The 24,448-nt window shown below is 32.6% G+C and overlaps 3 protein-coding genes across 3 annotated transcripts; 2 read left to right on the forward strand and 1 right to left on the reverse strand.

Moving 5' to 3' along the window:
• Positions 1-10,499: 10,499 nt before the first annotated feature.
• On the reverse strand, positions 10,500-12,804 carry LOC111891995 (uncharacterized). Its single transcript, XM_023888052.1, has 2 exons — positions 11,667-12,804; positions 10,500-11,593 (listed from the first exon to the last, which is right to left on the reverse strand). Exons 1-2 carry the CDS (start codon positions 12,802-12,804, stop codon positions 10,500-10,502), a joined length of 2,232 nt encoding a protein of 743 aa, XP_023743820.1.
• Positions 12,805-14,983: 2,179 nt separating this feature from the next.
• On the forward strand, positions 14,984-16,299 carry LOC111891996 (protein FAR1-RELATED SEQUENCE 5). The gene is made up of 4 exons (XM_052771138.1): positions 14,984-15,061; positions 15,143-15,305; positions 15,438-15,634; positions 15,712-16,299. The coding sequence occupies exons 1-4, from the start codon at positions 14,984-14,986 to the stop codon at positions 16,297-16,299; spliced, it is 1,026 nt and encodes a 341-aa protein (XP_052627098.1).
• Positions 16,300-17,185: 886 nt separating this feature from the next.
• LOC128133627 (uncharacterized) lies at positions 17,186-17,983 on the forward strand. The gene has a single exon (XM_052771139.1). The coding sequence runs from the start codon at positions 17,186-17,188 to the stop codon at positions 17,981-17,983; it is 798 nt and encodes a 265-aa protein (XP_052627099.1).
• Positions 17,984-24,448: the final 6,465 nt, after the last annotated feature.

A 24,448-nucleotide genomic window follows, 5' to 3' on the forward strand; every position in this document is an offset into this window, starting at 1 on the left:
TTAAAACCGAAAATAAGGGAGTGATGAATACTCACAATACATTGAGATGATGCAAATGGTGCCTTGACTATGTTCCACGTGTACCACTACCGATTCCTACAATATTGGTATTCACTAGTGAGTCTCTAATCGAAATGTAACACTAGTATACTTACTACTACAATAGAATTATGCCAATATTGTGTCAAAATTGAATATTGATAAATTATAAATATTTTTCTATGGAAATTAAGTTTCAAAGAATCAATTGTTATATAACAATTTAAGTGGAAAATTTCCATTATTGAAATGTTAATATTTAACATTTTAGAGGTGTTCCCATGATTAAATATTCAAAACTAAATCAATTTAGTTCTAAAATTTCCCAAACTTTGCATTTTAGTTTTAATTGAAGTCAAAGACCTCAAGATAAATTTTCTTGAACTTTTGATTTGTCTAACTATTTTTCACCATTTTAGTTTCTTGAATAACCGTAAAATCATGAAAAATACTAAACAACTAATAAAAATTACCAAACTTCATATTTTGTTTCCAAATGTGTTAAAAGACTTATAGATAAGTTTTCATGGATTATGGATACGCATAACCATTTTTCATATATTTAATTCTCTAAATATATAAAAATTCATGAAAAATAGAAATAAATTAAGAAAATGCCACAAACATTTTATAGTAATGTCATTGCACATACGTAAGCTGGGAAAAACATACAAATCGGTTTCTAAACTGTTTAACCCAAATTTTATGATTTTTATGCATTTATTCTAATAAAAATAAAGATAAATAGAAAACAGTTTCCAAAATTGCCCGAAGTTTTCGTAACACTTTTATTATACATTTAGAAGCTGTGAAAAATATAAAAGGTATTTTTCAATTAGTGTTTCTATTTTTCTTTGTTTTATCCTCTTAAATAATCATTAATTGGAGAATAATTATTAAACAGATAAAGTAAATTACCAAATTTTTTTGTAAAGTTCATTTACTTTGTAAATAATCTGGGAAAAATACCAAATGTGGTTTTTATATACTGAAATCTGATTTTGTGCATTTAAGTGTATTTAACCTTAGAAAATAGGAGAAAAATAGTTTACAGTAGAGAAAAATCATCAAAACTTTTATGTAACCTACTACTGTACAACATCATTTTCTGGTAAAATTGCATGAATTTTAGATAATCAGAACTATTTTTCCTATGTTTCGACCATTATAATTACCAAAAATTGGGAAAAATAGGAAGGCATGATTTAAAATTCTGAAATTATTTTTCGAAGTCTCCCACCAAAGGTAAGAGCTGCGAAAATTTTTAGATACAATTTTAACCATCCCTAAAGTGGTTTTGTGATTTATTATGGTAGCTGCTAAATAAACAACCCATATACACCTCATTTTAAAAGTCAAACTATTTTTTCTAAAAAAACACCCCATTTACTAGGTATATTGAAGACCTCAAAAAATTCAAACTTAGTAAATTGTGTCTCAAACTTAGTAACCTGTGTTCGACATCTTGTAAATTGTATATATAATAAAACCACATTAATATAAGATATAACTAATAACAACTTATATTTTATTATAAAAAGATAGATCAACATTAATCTAACCATCTAATACAGTTTAGGTAAAATTTCTAACTTTGCATATTATTTCAAGATTTAAAATATAATTTTGGTTATTTCAGTCCAACCACCGTCATCATCGCCGACGGCTAGTGGCACTGCCGCCAGAAAAGTATAAAACGTCGAGAGAGAGAGAGAGAGAGAGAGAGAGAGAGAGAGAGAGAGATATGGTAGTCATCGTCGACGCAAGCATCGCCTAGATCTTCGCTGCCGGAAAAGAGAAACCGTTTAATGAGACGGATCGATGGATGGTGTATTTTGTGTTGGCGACGCTCTGGTGTGCTCCGGTGGCATCGATCTTCGGAGGTTGCTATGCTCCGGCAGATGAGGCGACGTTGTTGCTCTTTTAGATGTGGGCGATGTTGTTGCTCTTTCACAGCAAACTGCAAATGAAAGTGAAAATGTTCTAACGTTTTTAGGGTTTTAATTGGGTAAATGGGCTGTACAATAACTAGTGGGCTAACCTTTTAAAATGAATTAGTTTTGTAAGTGGATATTTCAAGTTATGCGTCGGTAGCTGTTGGAAAAACTCAAACACATATTTATGTTTAATTATTGCCTTTTGGTTGCTTTATATATTTATACTAGCAAGGGTTAAGGGTCGTGCTAAGCCCGGCCCACGAAGTGTAATTTAGATATATTACCAACAAACAGTATTGAATTCAAGATGTGATGATGATATTTAACTTGATACATATTTAACTTCATACATATTCGAGAAGTCGATGTTCCAGATGGTAGTACATTAGTAGAATGCAATGAGATGGACAACAGTGAATTCTATTTTTAACAAAAGTGATGTTTTGACAGAAAGTGTTCATCGATTTCTAACTTCCAAAAGAGTTGAAAATTTGAAGCACTTTCAGGTATGCAGTGTTGTCCGATAACAGCTTTGTCGATGCAGTTCATTCCATTCCATATCTACATGGTCTTTTCAAAATGCAAAAGATTAGGGAATCTTCTTGTTCGTTCCATTCCATATCTACATGGTTTTTTCAAAACGCAAAAGATTGGTGATTCTTCTTCATTCCATTCCATATCTACATGGTTTTTTCAAAACGCAAAAGATTGGTGATTCTTTTGTAGGTTTGATTCTTATTTGGTTCTTTTAGTTGGCCTTGGTGCACCAACTGTTGAACCATAAACTTCCTTAAGTGGATGGAATTCTGACTGGGATCGTTTTTGAGTCTCTTGATTAGATGCTCGTTTAAGTGCTTCTTGTTTGATCTCGTGTGGCTTGAGAATGATAGCAGGAGTAACTGTCACTATTTCCTTCTCTTCTGGTTTATGTTGATCGGTTTCTTTAATATGAGCTACTGCACCATCTGTTGAACCTGCAGTTTCCTTCAACGGTTGCACTTGTAATTGGGTGTCCTTCCGACTCTGTTCATAACATTCTGCCTTGATTGCTTCTTGTTCAGTTGGGCGTGGCTTCAGAATGGTAGTTTGAGTAATTGTGGCTATTTCCTTATTATCTGGTTTGTGTTGATCAGTTTCTTGAGCACCACTTCCTTTGATAAGGTTGTTGTCTTTTGTTTTATGTGCCTTCACAATGACATATCTTGTTGTGGATTTCCTTTGGTGGGAGGTTGTGTACGATCGTACAAATGCAACAACTGATGATTTGTCAATGGATGATGAAATGATATTATAGATATTTGTTCCCTGTTTTTAGGTTGAGCAGTCAGTTCATATAGTAAAAGTTCAATCGAATATGTAATTAATAATTTGCAGGAAACTTATCCTTACTTTCTCTTCTGCATCCTTAACTTCTTGAGGAGTGAATGGGATAAACTTTTCAAGATCGGGACTTGCTATGCTTGTGTGGATGGATGAAATATAGTTGTATGGACTTGACCTGTCCATACAACTATGTTGTTGTCAAATTCTTATTTGTGTTTGGTTATAGTTTATGGTAAAATTTGACTTACCTTATCTCAACCTCTGATTCTTTCTTACAGAAATTACATGTTATGATCCAAGTGACATCTGCTCCAATTGATTTTAAGCAATTAGCACATACTGTATGTGTAAATGTGTTGTCTTCATGTTGTAATCTTAGGTTCCCTCGCATCCATGTTGGTTTACCCTGTTTGATGTAAAAAAAATACATCAATAAGTTTATTTTTATTAGAGAAAAGAAGACAGTAAACAATATCATCAGGTTGGTATATTCCCTAACATTTTTCAGTCTTTCTATTGTTGTAGCTATCGGAAGGATGTCCGGTTCTTGTGGGTATGGCAGCAGCAGATCAACATCCTTGTATGACTCTTTGTTAAGTAATTCTTGTATCTCAGTTCTGTTCTCGTTATACCTGTTGTGTATAAACATGTGTGAGTTGTAGTAGAAACAGTTGTAGTTTTCATTTTAAAAACAATTTTAGTTGGAAATACCATGCTTTGAGCTGCAGTTCTTCTGTGACTGGTGGGTTAATAAGGATTGCTGATGCCCCTTTTGTTGATAGTGAAAGTCCTGTAGGTATTTGAAGAATAAATATGAGTGCAGTTATTTGTATATGGCTATGTATGTAGATAATTGTTGAATAACTGAGCATAAACTGACCATAAAAAGTGGTGACTTTAACCCGCATTGCAAAAATCATGGGTACATCATCAATCTTCTGCTCCAATTCACGACCTTCTTTTTGATCAAGAGAGCCCCACAGTGTAAGTATCATAAGCTTCTTCCTATATGATAAATATTAATGAATATAAAATATCATATTATAGTTTCAATTCATAACTATAAAGTTTTGTCTTTGGAGAAAGTTTGTAATGCATTTACATACTCCTCATTTACAATAACAATATCTCTTCTTGAGAAACGATTTGATGGGTCTTCCCCTTGTTCGCTTGGGAGGCATCTGACAACGACAGCTCGTATACCTGTGTTTTTAGGAATATATATAAGTTTATTTGTAAAAAAATATACTAATAGTTATTAAAAGCTGATGGTTGAAACTATAGTCGTACTCTGATAATTTTCTTCATCTGCGAACCTATAGAGTTGGTTGAATGGAGTAAACTCAAAGTGACATGGGAGCACAGGTGGGTCGATCTCAGGATGAGGCTCAACGAGTGTAAGTTTATTCAGTGACCAGGCGTGTGGGTATGAGCTTACGAGGAATCAGGTTTTTGCTTTCATCAAATTTGCGTTTGAAATGGAGTACCGCCTGTACGGTTCGAATGTATTTTTAAAATGGGCAAGATGGAACTCAAAGATCAATGTTGTTACCCTTGTCCCCTGTTTTAAGATATATTAGTTAAAAACTTATTGAAATGAATATTGGCAAAAACATATTTTTAGTACCTGACTGTCAATAAAAAGAAGCCTTCTATATTCGCTTTTGTCATTGGTTTCTTGTACGTGGCCAACTTCCAGAACTTGGACCAGCACAGTCCAATTTTTTTTAGGCTAGGAGTGATGTCTAGTATGTTGTAGTGATCTCGAGTCATATTTGGTAAGCTTCTTCCAGTTTTGCCTGTAAAGATGATATTAGTTGTTAGTATAGGGACATTTAGTGATAATTTGGTAGTCTAAGGATGTCACACATGTATGGCGTGACATAAATTAAGTTATAAACAATATTGTATATTTTGGTCCATCCATTATCACTGCTTTCCTGAGGGAGTAAACATGGGTAAGAAATATTTGTGGAAAATACATACTTAAATTCGTAGAGTTATATAATAAACGGGGTAAAATACAACTAAAAATATGCTTTTTAAGTAGTTGTGTATTACTTGTTTTCATTTAATGGAAATGTTAAGTAGCAAGCTTTTAGATGATGAATAAAGCAGTTCCTTTTTACTACATTTAACTGTAAAGAAAAAAGCCCTAATGGATATTTTTTAAAATATATTGTACATTTCACAGGGGAAATTGCTTACTGTAACATGCAACATGCATTTAGTATGAATGTGTACATAAGCTAAGAGAAGATGATTTTGGATCATGCATTCAATAATACAAAAAAATACTTACACTTAGGAATTAGGATGATGGAGAATACCTGGGATTTTTAAGTGTTGACAGGAAGGAGGACTACTTTGGATATGCGAATGGAAATTTTATAAAAGAGAAGGTAGTAGCCAGATTTCTTGGGTTATGTGTGTAATACAGAAAATGTAGGTGTCACGTTATAAGAAATCTTCGTAATATGGATCAGCACACGTGTGAGTTCTCTCTCGGTAATACTCAAGTGTTCGGATCTGTAAAGATTTGATGAAGATTTCGTTTGTTAGCTTCAAGGATTTGTTCAATAATGAAATAATTTGTACAAGTTGTAAAAAAAATTAGATATTAAAATGAATTTAAAATTAGCTACGAACAATTTTTGTTATTATCATTATAATTTGCTTTTTGAAAACCCTATGGATTTAGAAAATTATCAATATATAATTAAGGTTTTTAAATTAGCTTACATATTGAAAATTTTATCTTGTTACGTATTGAACTATTAATTATTAAAAGGCCAAAACATAACAAATGTTACTTACGTAAAAAATGATTGTTTGTTTGAATAAAGATAATACTCATGATATATTGGTATATGAAAAGAACGAAATTAATTTTGCCAATTTAACCCATGAAATTCAAATATCTATGTTGCAGTTTCTTATATATTTTAATTTTCTTTTAAGTAAATAATTGTATTTTTGTTGCTTGATTATGTTTTTTTAGAAGAGCAGTAAATGAATTGAATTAACGTGAAAAGTATTGAGAACCGGTTAAAATTACAAATATTTACAAGAACACTATAGGTGAAAAAACCGTTTAACAACAGTTTTTTAGTAGTAGTTTTCATCTTAAAGCAACCAAGTTTCATGTTTTTACTGAAGATACCAACAAAGAATTAGAGGATGACCAAAAATAAAACCTGAGTATTATTGATCCTTGGAAAAAAACTGCAAAAAAACCTATGTGTTTTTTTGATTTTTTTCTCCATTTCAATATGATATATTTATTATTTGAGGGTAAAAGTGTCAAACAAGAAGTCAACCATTATTCATGAGCATGGGCTTCTTCTTTAAAGTTAAAATGGTTGAAATTAAAGTAAGAATGACCTTTACAGTTTACATATATGGAGTAACAACCAAAAATATATAGGAGTACAAAAATTGTTCCAGGTTAAAATTTTAGGGCCTTCAAAGACATTTTCATTATATGAAGAAGTCGAAAATAGCAATTTACTTTGACAATGTCTTTAATCCACTGCAGCGTTAGTCTTGGCATATTGAATTTGAGAAATCAGGAAAATAGCATCAAACTTTTACATGATTGTTGATGAAGAAACAGTCCACCCCAGAAGGAGCAGGAGGTAGGAAGGTACTTTTAGAATAGTTGCTCTTTTAGAATAGAACTGCAACTAAACTGCAACAGCTTCCACTACAATTAGAACCTTTGAAATTTGAGGGTCCTGAAATGCATTATGAATCAAGAAAGGCAATAAGGTAAAGTAGTTTGTGTATGCAGTGGCAATAAGCATAAAATTGAAACGTACTTTGTAAAACAAATTTCATCCATCTTTATTTTGTTTTTTTCAACTACATGCGTCCCGCTAATCTTTTGAAACTTCTAATCTCCATCAACCTAAAAAAGGAAGAAATTTAAACTTTTATTACTTGTAACTGTGTAAAAAAAAATTACCTTCATAACTATAATAAAAAGGCATCTGGCATAAATTTTCCTCTGGCTGTAATGCCAATAAGCAGAAAATAGCGACATAATTTGAAAATCTTTTTAGTCCATGTTTTTTCGTTTCTTTTTTCAACTACATGTGTCTGACTAACCCGTTGAGACTTTCCTTCTCCATTAGCCTACATAAAGAAGAAATCTAAACCTTTATTACTTGCAATTGAGCACAAACGAAAAAGACAAAGAAAAAGGTGATACCTTTATCATTTCTATAAAGACAATTTAGGACAAGTTTTCTGTTGGTTGCTAGTGAGAAAAAGCAGAAATTGCAACGTACTTTGAAAATCTTTTTGATCCATTTTTTGTTTTTTTTCAACTACATCTGTCCGACAAACCCTTTGAAACTTCCCATATCCATCAACCTATATAAAGGAGAAATGTAAAGCTTTAACACTATACAATTTAGGGAAAAAAACAGAAAAGTGGTACTTATATGATTTTAGTAAAAAAGAATTTTAAAAAAATTCCCCTCTGGTTGCTAGTGGCAATAAGTAGAAAACAGCAATGTACTTAAAAAAACATTTTAGGCCATTCTTTTTCAACAAAATGTGTCCCACCAACCCTTTGAAACTTCATATCTCCATCAACCTACATGAAGGAGAAATCTAAACCTTTATTATTTGGAAATGAAGACAAATTCAAAAAAAGAAGTTACCTTTTATCATTTTAGCCCAAAAAAAATTGTGGTTGCTAGTCAGTCCTGCCAAAAAAACAATTGAAATGGACATTAAAAGGTTACTAATTGTTTAAAAAGAAAAAGAAAAAGAAAAAGTCAGTTTACAGACAAATACATATAGATATATTTGACGTTACTTTGATCATCAATGAAAAGGAATTGAGAGATGTTTTTTATTTGTGGTTGCTAGTCAGAGCTGTAAGTAAACAAATTAAAATTGACATTAACAACTTATTTACTGTTGAAAAAAGAAGCCATCTGTCAATTTACAGACACATACATGTGGACATGTTTGGCATATTGTAATACTTCTTGATATACAATATTTTTTGTTTTGTTGGTGTCTGAAGAATACAAAGGATGGTTGATGAGAACTTTGACATTTTCAATTCTTTTGGCACGAGATAGGGCAACATATAGTTGTCCATGTGAAAATACTGGCTCCTTAAGGTATACACCTACAAAGTCTAGTGTTTGGCCTTGTGCTTTGTTGATAGTCATTGCGAAACACAGCCTAATTGGAAATTGAATTCTTTTGAAGGAAACCGTATATTCTTTGCCTGTAGGTGGTTGTAATGGAATCCTGTGTATAAAGACCTCTTTACCAGCGAAATCTCCAAATGCTATTTCCGCACGAATTACATTCCTGTTGAAGTCTTTGCAAAATAGTCTTATACCATTGCATAATCCTTCGGTAGGATTCATGTTTCGCAACAATATAATAGGTGCATTTTTCTTTAAAACAAGTCTATGTGGTGGCATACCATTAGGAGTTAGAGAATGAAGTAGATCTTCATAATGTCCCTGGTCGTTTACATCAAGAGTTTCATCAAAACTATTATACTCTATTTCTTCTCCTGGGAACTTCTGAATCAAGACATCATTTATTTCACTAACAAAAGCATTTTTCATTGTCAAAATAGCTCGGTTGAAGGACGAAGGTACACTGGAAGATTTACCAAAAATACTTGGGTAAACATATTCAATGAGAAGATTTAAGGCATCCTTCTGATTGTTACTCTCTATGATCATTGCTGTAGGAATAGTGACAACATCATCATGTTCAGAACTCTCTTCGCCGTCGCCTAACCTTAATAGAAATTCAGTAAATTTTGGATCTAGTAATGCTCTCATGTTTTGTTCCAGCTGCAGTATACATAGTGACGGCCACAAAAAAGAGTTAGTAAGACAAGCAGCAATTGTTTCAGATTTGCTCCCTTTTCGAACAACCGGTAATGTCTGCCTAAAATCTCCACCAAGAACAACCACTTTGCCACCAAAAATTTCACTTGAGTCCATAAGATCTTGTAGCAAACCATCTAAAGCTTCTATTGCAGACCGTTTTGCCATCGGAGCTTCGTCCCAAATAATCAACTTAGAGCTCTTAATCAAATTAGCCAAAGAACATTGCTTACTAATTCTACAATGCATTCCATCAGACAGATCCAATGGAATTTTAAATCTAGAATGCGCGGTTCTGCCCCCTGGAAGTAAGGATGCAGCAATTCCTAATGTTGCTGTGGCTAAAGCAATTTGTCCTTCTGATCTGATCTTTGCTAGCAAAGCTCTGTAGAGAAAAGTTTTGCCTGTACCTCCTGGTCCATCAACAAAGAATGCCCCACTTTTCTTGCAATCCACTGCTCCAATGATTTTATCAAATGCAACTTTCTGTTTTTCATTGAGATTGTGTATTGCTTGTAAATCAGCCTCACATACAACAATACTCTTTTCTGCTCTTATTTCTCTTCTTTCATCTTCCAAATCATCATATGAAAAGTCAGGAGGCAAGACATCAAACTCATTAAGTTGTCTTCCTATTGATTGTAAGAACGCGTTTACTTGCTGAAATGCACATCTAGTAGCTTCTTTACGCGTGTACTGATCACACTGTATAAGATCTTCCAACATCGAATCTTCAAAAGATACCCACAGTTGGAGGGGATTGTTTGGAGTCGTGTAAACAAGTAACGTTGCAAAAAGTCTCCGTAGTTCGTACGGCATGTTGAACACCGATGCCTCTTGGAGACATAACTGTTGACTGTTATCATCAATTAAATATCCATGAACCAATGCAGATTCTCGAAATGTGGCAACCTGAACTCCATTAAAAACCTTAAGATCTTCATATGATTTAGGACAACGAATTTTCAATAAAAGCATCCTCAGATAATATCTTTCACCTTCACTTGGATGGGCAACCACTATACGCCCTATTGAATTATCTTGTTGCCTAGGTATCCAAACCTTTTTGTTCGACTTCCACACAAAATGATCAGGAAATTGGACGTATGTTAAATTTAAACTTTGTTCAAATCGGTCCGTTCTATTTTTAACAAAAAACTCGGTCAACATTGTCTTTCTTTTATCAGCATTTTCAACAATATTCTTCAAACGTTCTCTCTTTTTAAATGTGATTGGCTGAAAATTCTCCAAATGAAGAGGCAAATGAATAACGGCTGGTTTAATTTCACCCATCGAAAATCCGCCATGCTCCTTCAGGTGGGGATATCTATCTACCTGCTTGAAACCGATCAATCTCATTTATGGATTCATCATCATCTTTTGAAGAAACAACAAAACTGATTTTATCACATCCTTTGCATATGTACTTATATATGTATTTTACAGCTTTTATTGTGGAACATATTTCTATATTTACATGACAATCAAACTTACAAAGTAAATATGGGTTATATGGAACAATCCATCTGTTGTCGAGCTCAGCACCTCTCACCATAACTTTAACTCCGTTGCCACGTCTTCTGTAAGAAGGATATGCATCATCACCTTGAGTTGTTTGAGATGAAAAATCTTTTGGATAGAAATTCTTACAAGTTCCCATTTTTTTCATACAAACATTGTCTGGATTAAGGGAACAACATGGACCGTGAAACATATGTTTCACTACCATCCTAAATAGATGAGGATTTGCATTTTTATCTGGTATTTCATCACAAACTATCTCATCATATTCTTCTGTGTGGTGCATCTTATAGTGTGGTGCAAGTATAAGCAAAAAATGAGCATGCGGCAGACCTCTTTTTTGGAACTCCACAACATAAGTGTATGCGACAACCTTTCCAAATATTTCTTTTTTGAAGATTTCATCTTTAAATTGCTGAAGCTTTGCATGGAATACTCTAACAATCAAATCGGCCCTATTTTGTGTTTCCTCATGAGGCATCAAGTGTTGTTTTATTTCAAGCCAATTAGGGTTACATGTCAAAGTTAGGAAAATATCTGGCTTTCCAAATTTTTGTACGAGTGCCATAGCATCAATGTACCTACGTCTCATATTTCTCGGACCACCAATAAAATTTGCTGGTAGAATGACTCTCTTCCCAATAGATGAAGCATTTGTTTCCCCACTTGCCATTGCGTCCACCACCCCTTGAAGGAATTCTTGTCGTAACTCTTGTTGTTGTGTTCTGTAGAAAGCTAATCTTTGTGTCTCCAATTTAACATAGTTGTCAACTATATATTGTTGTAACAAACGACCAAAAAGCAATGAGCAAGATTTATCATTTCTGCGTATCTGAAGCTTATAGGCATAATATTCCCTTATCGAAACACATTTTGAAGTCTCTAGACTGCGTCCCAAAACTGTGACAACAGAGAAATACAATAAGTACAAATAAAACAAAGAAACACAATATGAGAAAAAGGTATTTCATACCACTCTCTTCCATATCCAGTAGTTCATCAACATTTGTAGCAGCCCAGGGTGAGATGAGTGTTTCTGCCTCAGAAATAACTTTTCCTCTTTTCATCCTTTGGGAAGTAGTTTTTTTCGGAATATGCTGATGCCAACCAAGTTCTCCAAACGGAAACATTAAAGGATACTGTAACGGATCATAGCAGCCATAATAATATTGAACAGTTCTGGACTGATCACTATGTGTTTTCACTTCAATGTTCCTCTGACCTTGTTCCCCATTGTCTTCGCCTTCGACCCAAAGAGCAGCTACTTGTGAAACATCCGGTTTGTTATACACCTGTTGATCTTGTCCGGGGATAGTCTTAAGAATAATCTTGTATTCAGCAAAACATGGAACATCTCTTAAATTGCTGAAAAACCGTGCATAAGGATTTTGTTGCAGATAGGCCATACATATTGCAATTAACTCTTTAGATAACCGTGGAGAAGATATAAATCGGTTTTCTATTTCATTTTCAGTGTCATGAAAATACAGTTGAAGATTTTTGGCACTTTTCTCATCAAGTTGTAAATCATTGAGAAAATGATAGACCTGACCCTGTACTCTAAAAGTATATATACCCATATTTCTTTTTGACAGATCATTGTCGGCCCTAACACCAAATGAAGTAAATGCAAAATGATTATTATATGTTCTAATATACGTCCTAAAAGATTTTGAAAGGTCAGACGTAGAAGTCAACAAATTATGCATCATAGACGGGAGTTCATTAGTTGATAAAACAATTCGCCCTTCTAAACAACAAAAGTTCGATGTTTCTGAATAAAATTTCATGGCACCACAATAAGAGCAACATAAAACATCAGGAAGAATATCAGCACTCGAAATAACCTGTCGTAGGAGATGTTTTCCTTTTGTCATGTTCATAGGAGGAGGAAGTAAAGTTCTTACAACTGTTTTGGTGGATGAAAATTGTCTATTGCCAATACTCTTAAGTCTTTTTCTTTTCCACTTTATAATGGCTTCTTTTCTATACCGTTTCTTAAATCCTAAAGTACAAGCAACCATATCCAACTTTTCAACTATTTTTTCAAGACGACCACTATTTTTTTTCCATTTCAGAATGGCTTTTCTCCTATACTCTTTTTTAGCCATAAAAAAAGTGCAGCCCCTCATGATATTAAAAGTGATTACTACCACTGAAATTTGGAAGTTTTATCACACAGATCGACATAAAGTACTAAAATAACTGGTACATAGGCGAACATCTTCAGTATTTTTCACAAGTGCAAAAAACAATATTATAAAAACTTCTAAAGAAAGTAATCGATACACAAAGCTTATAGAACTCGTCACTTCCTTTAAAAAACCTGAAACAGACTCTCGTTAAATATAAGCACAAAAACATCTTCAAACATCAACACACATTAGGCTTCTCATATTCTGTTGTTTGATACATAACCCTACAAAGTAAATACCACAGTAATAGAGTAAGATTGAAAAGAAAAATAAAATCAAAATAAAGTTGTCGACATTATTAGCAGTGTAATTTACTGTTTACATATTTAAAATTGATTTTGGTACATAAGTTCATTTATTCCAGTTTTGTTGCATGACATTATTAAAAAAAAATAACAGAAAAAAGTAACAACCGTACACACCTTGGCAACTCCATTGATAAGAGCAACTTCTGCTAATGGAACTTGGGCAGAAATTCTCTCCCCGACTGCTTTACCATGGACACTACATAAAATAAATTGGAAAAGAAAAGTAAGGATAACTATTTAAATTATAATATTACAAAAAAAACAAAGGAATCAACTATTCAAGCCTTAAAACTCTATTTTTTGTTTAAGAGAGAGTCACTCTTGTAGAAATGAAAAAAAATTAAAAGACTATTTATGATAATTAGCTACTTTTACAATCCCAAAAAAATATAACACTTGCCTTTTGTGTTGTCCTAAGAAAATGCATTTTCTTTAAAATGATGGAGTAATTTTTTATCCAGATTTACTTTCTTGCCTTTTGTCCTAAGAAAATGCAACATTTTCAGCAGTAGTGTGTATGCTTGGAATGTAACAAAACTTTAAAATTGACTCCTAATGAAAACAACATGAGAATCGTAAATGAGTTTCTTAGGCAATATGAATTGTGATAAAGCTACATCCATATGATAACAGAGTTTAAATGGAGCTAGGGTTAACAAATTATGATAACTTTTTACCCAAAAACAGTTCTATACATAAAAGTATCACATAATCAAGGACTGAAATATACACAAACATTCAAATTTAAATTACCAAAAGTTAATTTGAAGATAAGAGAATAGATTACTTGACCTCAACCTTATTTGAGCAACTCCCAACTCTCTTCTGTGGAGAATTAGATGATCCTGAAATCAAAATCCCCCAAAAAAAACAAATTAATCAGTTAAAGGTTAAAAATTTAACATACCTAACTTTGAGAAACTTACTCAGTTGGTGTTATGACAACCCTTGTACAATCACAATAGAAGAACGAAACCTTCAAGACGGAAGTAAATGGTGGTGAAGGTATGATTTCATAGGTGTGTGTGTGTATGAGAAAGAGAGAGAGAGAGAGAGAGAGAGAGAGAGAGAGAGAGAGAAGGCGCTGGTTGTGCTTATAGTCGCACCTCCAATTAAGGGCGGATGATCTTGAACATTGTCTCTGTAGTTGGGGATTTCATGGGTGTGTGTGTGTGAGAGAGAGAGAGAGAGAGAGAGAGAGAGAGAGAGAAGGCGCTGGTTGTGCTTATCATCGCACCTCCAATTAAGGGCGGATGATCTTGAACATTGTCTCTGTAGTTGGGGATTTGGTGAAACAGGAAAGAAAAAGAGAAGAGGGGATGGAGTGGCGGTGACAGTTGCGATAGAAACCAGACCTGTGTTGAATAGGAGACGCTCTTCTCTTCGTCTTCAACCCTTTGACGGAGTGGTGAAAAGCAGAGAAAAACCCAAAAATTGGACTTCCAAATGATAATAGCGGTGGTGTATTGGGAGTTGGGAAAACATTGAAAGCGGTGGAGATAAAACGTGGAAAAGAAAAAGAAAGAGTTTTTTTTTTTTTCTGAAATCTCCAATCCTACGCGCACAAGAAGAAAATTGAGTAATCTAGACGCGCCAAAAATAACCTATGTGTGTAAAGCACGAAGTACCCTCAACCAAAAAAGCTTTTTGTATATAATAATGATATATATATATATATATATATATATATATATATATATATATATATATATATATAAAATCAGTTATTTTATATTGTTTTACTTTTTTTAACAATTTTTTGTTATGTTCATAGTTTTACGAAAAAGATGGCGAATTTTTACGATGAAAACTTAAATGAAGGCAATGAATTCTTTATGGGGATATCACCGTTTTTCACCAAACGGGTATGATACTTATCATGATATTAATTTTTTTTAATCATTGTAATGTTCACTAGTTATTAACAGAGATTATTTGAATTTTAGGTGTTCTATTCTCTAAATGAGTTGATGGGATGGGTCCAAAACAAAGCATTTTCGCTTGGTTATGTCATCGTGAGAAGAAGATCAAAGACAAGTGAAAACGGTGTGGTGTCTTATGTCACACTTATTTGTGATCGTGGTGGTGAATACAAAATTAAAGCAACAAGTAAAAATTCCGGCACAAAAAAAATCAATTGTCCATTTAAATTGGTAGGTTCGTATATAAAATAATTTGATGATTGGACGTTGAGAGTGAAATGTGATCAACATAACCATCCACTTGCACAACATATGGAAGGACATGCTTATGCTAGACGGTTGAAAGAAAACGAAAAAAAGTTGGTGGCCGACTTGACAAGTCAGAATGTTGAACCACGCAACATACTCTCGATACTAAAAGAGCATGATGAGAATAATGTTTCTATACTCAAAACCATATACAATGCACAATACAAGCTTCGCTCGTCCCAGAACGATGGAAAAACTTCGATGCAGGTATAATATTTCAACAAGTATATTTTACATATAATTTATATATTGAATTTTTATTAATTAACGATATTTCAATGTAGGTTCTTATGGGAATTTTGAATGATAAAAAATTTGTTATCGAGTTTTCCGTAAATAATATTTCAAATGAATTGGAAAACCTGTTTTTCATTCATCCTCTATCGTTAGATATATGGCAAGCATTTCCACACGTTTTGATTATTGATGCAACATACAAAACAAACAAATATGCTATGCCTTTTGTTGAGATTGTTGGAGTAACTTCAACCAACAAGACATTTAGCATTGCTTTTGCCTTTATCATTAACGAAAAGGAGGAAAGCTATAAGTGGGTGTTAACGTGTCTGAGGTTGACACTAGAAAAGTGCATGCAACCACGCGTTATAGTGACGGACAGAGAATTGGCATTGATGAATGCATGCCAACAAGTTTTCCCTTATGCAACTCGCTTACTTTGTCGATGGCACATTACCGAAAATATTAGAAAGCATTGTAAGGCGCTAATCCCATTGAAAGCTGAGTGGAAATCCTTTCATGCTATGTGGAGTATACTTGTTGAGTCTCCAACATGGACATCATACACTGAAAACTACAGAAAACTGCAGTCAATGTTAAGAGAACATCAAGGTACAATGCTACTTATTTTTTAATTACTTGTTTATAAATTTAGAAGGCTTTTTATGTATAAATAACATTTATATAAATCCAGATGTCTTACAATATTTGGACGATGTTTGGTTAAACAAGTATAAGGAAATGTTTGTCTCTGTTTGGATTGATCAACATCTGAACTTTGGACAACGAACTAGTAGCAGAATTAAGGGCCAACATTCAGTGTTAAAGAAGTACTTACAAGAAAAAAATTATTCTTTAGCTAAATTTGTTGGTGCTATTGATCGGTTTGTGAAGTCTCAACTTACTGCAATAAATGAGAGTTTTGAAAAGAGCATGATTGTCTCCAAACACGAACACAGATTTTCGTGTTTCGACTTATTGCGGGGTAACGTTTCACTTAAAGCTCTAGATATGCTTGTAGAGGAACTTCAACGGGTACATCAAGTTGACTCTTCAAACTGTGGTTGTAAACTACAAAATAGTTGTGGTTTACCATGTGCTTGCATGCTATCAGCGTACTTGAACTCCGGTGGGTACATTTGACAATTATTTTTTTTAATTTAAGTTATATATTGGTTGTTTATATATTAATGATATTTCAATGCAGGTGAGTGTATTCCATTGGAATCGATAGATGTATTCTGGAGAAAGCTTAAAATTTCACCATCAATTCCTATGGAAAATGAAGATATATGTGGTGATGGTAAATTTGAAATGTTTAAAGAAACCTACAATAAGCAACCGGAAGCTGTGAAAAAAAGCATGATGAGAAAGCTACTAGATATATTCCAGCCTAGTAAAACACACATTAGAGAACCCGCAATTCAAAAAAATACACGTGGACGACCAAGTTTGAAGAAATAAAAACAAAAACAAACTGATTCTATCAATCAAGCTCCTAGAAGACGCAACTTTTCAACCATGCCAAAATTTGTTGAGTTGAACAATAGGGAACCGGCAAGACATAGTTCATACATAACCACAATTCTAGACTTGAATGAAATTCCAGACTTGAAAGAAGAGCCAGACTTGAATGAAATTCCAGACTTGAAGGAAGAGACAGACTTGAATGAAATTCCATACTTGAAGGAAGAGCCTCAATCATGCTACAATCATCGACTAATAGATGAAATCCAAGTGATGTTTCATCCTTACATCACACATATACAAGATGTAGAGGGGGATGGAAACTGTGGATTTCGAGCAATATCTGTTTGTCTTGGGTATGGCGAGAATGACTGGCTCTATGTTCGACGTCAACTACTAGACGAGTTATTGAGTTCGTACGATGCATATGCTAGAGTTTTCACTGATGGAATCGGTGAACTATATACTTCGTTGGATTTCTTAGAATCACCGGCACCTAAAAGATACTGGTTACTTATGCCTGAAACAGGTATCCTCATTGCCAACAGATTTGGTGTAGTCCTTACTTTTTTAACCAACCAAGGCTCTCTCACTTTCTTTCCTCTTTGGAAAGGTCCGGAAGAATTTTTGTACCATCGCGTTATTACGATTTCACTTGTATATGGTAATCATTATGTGATGGTACAATTAGAAGGAGATTGTCCGCTGCCTACCATTTCAGCTTTCTGGATCCGCCACAAAGCCCCATGTGCAGTTGGATGGGAAACTATGTTCATGTCACGTCTAGAACTTTATAGACAACTGAAACCTTACAATCCTGAAACACCTTTTATAACTATAGAGGATTGTTAGAGGGTATTAATTTTCTCTCGAATTATGCATTTATGTATTCATGAAGGATTGCTAATGCTATTGTTTTTTGCATCATATTTTTGTTTTTATGTATTAATTTATATTTAATTATTAAATAATATACAAATATATATATATATATATATATATATATATATATATATATATATATATATATGTTATTAATCTATATTAATTAAAAATAAATAATTAATCATTTATACCATTTCAGCTTTCTGGATCTGCCACAAAGCCCCATGTGCAGCTGGATGGGAAACTATGTTCATGTCACGTCTAGAACTTTATAGACAACTGAAACCTTACAATCCTGAAACACCTTTTATAACTATAGAGGATTGTTAGAGGGTATTAATTTTCTCTCGAATTATGCATTTATGTATTCATGAAGGATTGTTAATGCTATTGTTTTTTGCATCATATTTTTGTTTTTATGTATTAATTTATATTTAATTATTAAATAATATACAAATATATATATATATATATATATATATATATATATATATATGTTATTAATCAATATTCATTAAAAATAAATAATTAATCATTTATATTTAATTTATATATATATATATATATATATATGTTTTAATTACTCCAAAAAAATATTAATATTCAAGCATAAAATGAAAAAGAAAAGAAAAATAAAAAGTAAATAAAATAAAAATAAAAAGAAGGCACGTAAATTAAAGAAAAACAAAAAGTTAGGTATATAAACTTCAATATAAAAAGACATTGTTGACTTTTTTTTATTAGGGTGTTTATTTAGTATAGGTTGTGTTTTTAGTAAATGGGTGTGTTTATTTAGCCATTCCCTTTATTATACCCAAACAAAAAGAAAATAGAAAATCATAGTAAAAAACAACATAAATCGATTAAATTTAAGGAGAGGTCATTATTCACCATAGGGGTCATCCACGAATTTATTACAGATTTATAGATCTCTGGAAGTATTTTATATGATTTATTGCCCTATTTTATTGCATTAATTATAACAATTCGAGAAAAATGAATTATATTCTGGAAATTTACAGAGAATCTTATTTTGTTTATGAGAATCTGGGAAAAATCGGATTTGGTTAGAAAATGATTTTTAGATATTTATTTGGAAATAATCTTTCATTAACATATTTGAAAGCTTTTTAACAACAAACTTTGATCATCAAGCATCTAAGCTTGAAGATCATCACATGCATGTTGTTTTGAAGACCATTCATGAGTTTGAAATGTTCAAAAATCGTTTTTGATAGAAAACTTTGGATGCATGTGGGGATTTTCCACCAAAACGTGTAGAAAAGTGCATTTTCATTGTTTTAACTTAGGTTTAGGTCCTTGGATTTCACCATTTACAACATGCATGTTGTTTTTGGGTGAAATCCTACCACCATAATTATCAAAACCGTGAGTAGGTGCAAATATTGATGATTTTACAATAGAATGGAGTAGAAGATGGAGAAAATCCATGAAAACAAGTAAAAGTTGAAGGAAAAGAGAAGGAAAATGAATGATTTTTGGGTTTACCTTTAAGAACACCTCAAGATGATTAAGATTTAGAGTTCATGGTGTGTTCTATGACCTATTTTTTGGAGAATTTCGTGGTTGAGGGAGAGAGGAAGAGAGAATAGAGAGAAAATGAAGTGAGGGAGTGTGAGAGAGAAAGAGATGGAGTTAGTGAGTGAAATTGATTAATGACTTGGGAAAATGGTGTATTGGGAAGAGGAGGAGGGTCTTGGGAGAGGGGAGTCCGACTTTGGAGTGGAGAGAGGGTCTCCCTCGCTTAAATTTTATAAAATATAACTTTATTTTATAAAAATATCAAGTTTTTATAAAACATGCACCTTATTCTAAATTTTCCTTCACAAAACCTTGATTTTTGGCTTAGAAAATAAGGTTAAATACTAATGACTTCAATTTTTTTGGTTATATTTTACTAAATTGAGTTATTTTAAATTGATATTATATAGTCCATACCAAATTTATGGATTTTTAGGTGTTAAAGTTTATAAATTTGAGTTTTTAGGGCATTTAGGGTTTTTGAGAGTTTGTAAGTCTTTGGATATCAAAATTAATTGAATTTTGAAACTTCAAACTATTTTAGAGTTTCATAACTCTTAGTCAAGTTCGAAATAATGCTTGTAATATTTTTTTTTCTTTTATCGGCTTATTGGCATTTTATGTAGTGATTCCGAGATTCAAGCGAAATTAAGGAATCAAGTATACTAGTCCTACTCTTCAACTTTGACTTAAGCTTCTATGTGACTTTGACCTAATTTCTATCACTAGGTCAAGTGCATGATGTGTGTATATGATTCATGAAATGGTGTTCAACTCAAAGAGTGACCCTAATATAGATAGTCACTACAGCTCAGTAGATGTAGCATTCACATATCAATGTGAAATCTAAGTACACTATCCATTGATTCTAATTGTTTCCAAGTTTCTAGTATGTTATAACTTAGCTTCTAGTTACTAAGTCTAGTATGTGTAGCGCCTATATGTGCAACTAAGTCTAGTCAAATCTAGAACCGACTCGAATTTTGACGGTTGTCACAGTCTCCCCCGGTTGAAAGAATTTCGTCCCGAAATTCAATTTGTGACACATTCTATTAGAACTCATCCGAATACAGTTATATAACTAGAGAGGTGGTGACTTGAAGAGCTGTTTGATTATTTTGGGTTTATTTTTTCAAAGAAGAGCCCAATTCTTTAGCTATAATCAAATTAATGTTTCCCTAATTCGAGTTCTACAGTCTAGATTGCGAGAAATTAGGATCATGGAAATCATGATCCAACCATAGCGACATATTCGAAAAAGATCATCTAGTTAGATATTATCTGAATTAAGAGAGCTGTATAAGTTTTGCTGAAGCACCCACTGCAGTGAGCGTTAAATCCGCATTGAAGCTTAAGTCGTATTCTAAATCGACACTAAGTGTAAATTCGTCACGTAATAAAGAAGAGGTTAGGAACAATTTGTTCACTTCTGGGTTGGCTACTACATCTGAAAAAGATATATTTTGAAATAAGAAGGGGTAGCACGAATGAAAGAGAAGCGATTGAGGGTAAGTTCCTAAAAATAAGTACTAAGGTTAGGCAACGAAGTTTTGGTACATCTCCAATGTAAAGGCTATTTAAGTGTCGTCTACAAAATAAGTCACGAAATGATTGAGGATCTCCGAGGCTATAATTACTACTACGGTTACTCCTACAATAGTAGAACTATATTCAAAGAATATATATATTTAGAGAGTCAATGATGCAAATGGAGGCGATTAAATCAGATTGTGCATATAGCATTTTAAGTGTTTTAGAAGTGATAAGTAATCTCACTGTTATTAAAAATATGGGATAATTCCAAGAGAATGAAGATACATGTGTGGCAATAAAATGAAGTAGTAAATAACAAAGAGATTAATAAATGTTAAAGGTTAAGTCATCAATGAGGGAATTTATATAGAAATATTCATATTAAACTTTTGAGAAATTGTCCAATTGTCTAAGTCAGGACAAATTCAAGTTTAAGAGGAGTCGGAATACTTATGAATACAAGTTTGAGAGCTTAGGAACTTACTGAAAATTGCAAAGTAAAATACTATTTTAAGAAAGGTGTAAAAATATCGATCATTGAAAATAGTGGATTCTTAATTTAGTGTTTCTACAAAAACAATCATTTAGAGAATATATAATAGTAAAATTCAAGACTTTTGATGTATTTAAAGAAAAGAAGAAGCATAAGAAAATGTATTCTTTCACATATATTTTAGGGATTTAGATAAATGATAAGAACAATGGTATTCTTCTTGTGTATTAATTGTAAGAAAAATACAATGAAAATTACATTTTAAATCAAGTTTCCGAATCTAGAACGAAAGAGCAATGTAAATAAGGATCACTTGTTTATGGCAGATTTCAAAATAAAAACAAGATGTATATGGTAAAAGGCGTAATTGAATATATCAAAGTTGACTAAATCAAAATTATGCCTCACAATTATACACGTATTAATCGCTCAAAACGAAAGGGTAGACTTCTAGTCTATATGTGTACGAACATGGTACCAAGAGAAGCAAAATAGATAGAAACAAAGTTAGACAATGTATTATGTTAATATTATGGCGTGGAAGATCTAAAATCAGAAGGAGAGCGAGAAATAAAGTTTGGGGGAAAGAAAAAAAAAGAAGGTAGCAGCGACAATGATTGTTATTGTTAAAATTATAAGAACAATACCTATAGGTAGATTAAAACCAAGTTGAGATATATTTCAAACTTCAATATGTGATGTATACTGATAATTAAATATAAATGAAGAAGTTTTAAAGTGTTTTCTAAGGTTTGCTAAAAATTCACGAGTTATCTATTAAGTTAAACTCCATTTGTGAAAAAGAAGAAACACTAAAACTTGTAATTGAAAATCTGACAGTTTTGACCTTTTTGACTGGGGTCCAACAATGGTTAAAATGGATAAGGTAAAGACTTAACATATTTAGATGAATAATTGTGCATTGTCAAAACTACGTTGCTGGAAATTTAAAAGTAAACACTAAGTTTTGCAATGTTGTAAGTTTTATAAACACTGATTATAAAACTAATATGAAATAAAATAAACAAATAATGTGTGTTGGAAATTTAGGAATTAGAGATATCTTAGAAACGTATTTGAAGTAGAAAGTTGTGAAAATATCATGTTGGGATTCAAGAAAACACATTAAAGTAAGTACAATGCCTAGATGAGAAAGTAGTCAAAAGACTTAAAACAAAAGTGGTTTGAAGATCCCATGAAGCTTTTACACATACTATGAACTTTAATGTCATATGTTTAAGTTTTATAGCATAGAGTTTAAACACTTTTACAAAAGAAAATGTTTCTAAGTTTTTCAAAAACGTGTCAAAATGGTAAGCAAGGTTTAAAATGGTTTATATGCCCTTAAAAGCACATCTATCCATTGAAATGGATTTGAAATGAAATTGAAATAGCAAGGTTAAAACCAATAATGGTTAAATTGAGTTTTGAAGAAAAGTGTTAAGTTAAAGCAAGTTGTCAAAGGATTTTTAGCGAGAATATTGCTTACATTGTTAGGAAAGGTCTAGTAAGTTGTATGAAGTGGTTACACAGTATTTTATCAATGATAAATAAAACCGATGAAACGAATTAACTTTTTGATGGAAGATTAAGAAATAAGGAATAAGTATGTTAGTGTAGCTGATCATACCTAAATACTAATGTGAGTCTTAGGCGAGCGCCGATGTCTTTTCCCCGAGATAAAGGACAAGAAAAATTGTTAGTAAAACATTTTATGGTGTTAATGCAGTTTATGACCTTTTATAAAGGTCAAAGGGATATCCTTTGTTAAGTTTTAAGCTCAAGGTGGAAACAACGTAGAGTTAAATCGTAGCGTAGTAATAAGGTCTCACGTATGGGTTAAACCTCTGTGTCTCCTCGTGAGTCGAATCTGGAATTCCCGCCATTGGTATCCAAGTGATTACTTAGTGGTGACTCATCTACCTCCTTACGCGATGCTCCAATTATAATTTGTGATGATATCAAAACGCTTTTTCCTAGTTGTAACTCTAGTACGAAGCCGATGAAGAGGTATTGAGGAATAATTGGTATAGGTTTTGACTTATGATTATTATTAGTGTATATCTAGCTACTAACCTTACATCTAAAGTCAATAGCTACCAAGGAATACCCATTCTCAACACTAAGTGCATTGCTCCTAGAGTGGCTAGTGATATAACTTATGTGGTTAACCTAGCACTTGATAAGGGATAGGAATATTTCTAAGTAAAGGCATTACGGTAAAAGCGCACTTAGTTCCTAAGTGTACCTAGATGAATGTCTATAATATGCAATGCCCGTACGCACACCGAAAAATTTTGTTTTTCAAAGTTCAAGCTGAAAATCGTTTTGAGCATAATTCTACTATAACCGTTTCAAGCCTCGCATTAAGTTTCCTTAATTAAGCATAGTTGGCCAGGCTATACTTAATTAAAGTCCAATAATGCATACTCGAATTAGTTATACCAGTAGTATGTTCAGTATTTTAAAAACGTTTCGAAAATTTTTGGCTATAGTTGTGGTTTTCCAAAGGAAAACCGGTATTCTCTATAACCTTCGGCTCTGATACCATTTCCTGTCACACCCCGCTAAAGCGGAAACACAGGGCATGACACTACAAAGGGTTTCATAGCAAAAGTTAAAAGACAACACCAACCATAGTATTAAAAATCATTACAAATTTACAATGGGTTTGAACAACTTTTACAAGAGATTACAATGAAAATAGAAATACAACACATGCGAATGCTCCTAAAAGTGAAGTGTCCCTAAGTGTCACTTACTCGATAATTCCTGAAAAAGCATGTAAAACGAGCGTCAACTATAAAAATAGTTGGTGAGTACTCACAAATAAACAAAATAATCTTGGTTCCATGGGTTGAAAT

Source organism: Lactuca sativa, chromosome 4, assembly GCF_002870075.4.
Source record: "Lactuca sativa cultivar Salinas chromosome 4, Lsat_Salinas_v11, whole genome shotgun sequence".
NCBI classification, from domain to species: domain Eukaryota; kingdom Viridiplantae; phylum Streptophyta; class Magnoliopsida; order Asterales; family Asteraceae; genus Lactuca; species Lactuca sativa.

Excerpts from the sequence above, each read along its gene's own strand:
- LOC111891995 (XM_023888052.1), bottom strand. The coding sequence starts at position 12,804 with ATGGCTAAAAAAGAGTATAGGAGAAAAGCCATTCTGAAATGGAAAAAA. Across the intron at positions 11,594-11,666 it reads ACTGGATATGGAAGAGAGTG|TTTTGGGACGCAGTCTAGAG; the intron begins GTATGAAATACC and ends CTGTTGTCACAG.
- LOC111891996 (XM_052771138.1), top strand. The coding sequence starts at position 14,984 with ATGGCGAATTTTTACGATGAAAACTTAAATGAAGGCAATGAATTCTTT. Across the intron at positions 15,306-15,437 it reads ATACAAAATTAAAGCAACAA|GACATGCTTATGCTAGACGG; the intron begins GTAAAAATTCCG and ends AACATATGGAAG. Across the intron at positions 15,635-15,711 it reads ATGGAAAAACTTCGATGCAG|GTTCTTATGGGAATTTTGAA; the intron begins GTATAATATTTC and ends ATTTCAATGTAG.
- LOC128133627 (XM_052771139.1), top strand. The coding sequence starts at position 17,186 with ATGCCAAAATTTGTTGAGTTGAACAATAGGGAACCGGCAAGACATAGT.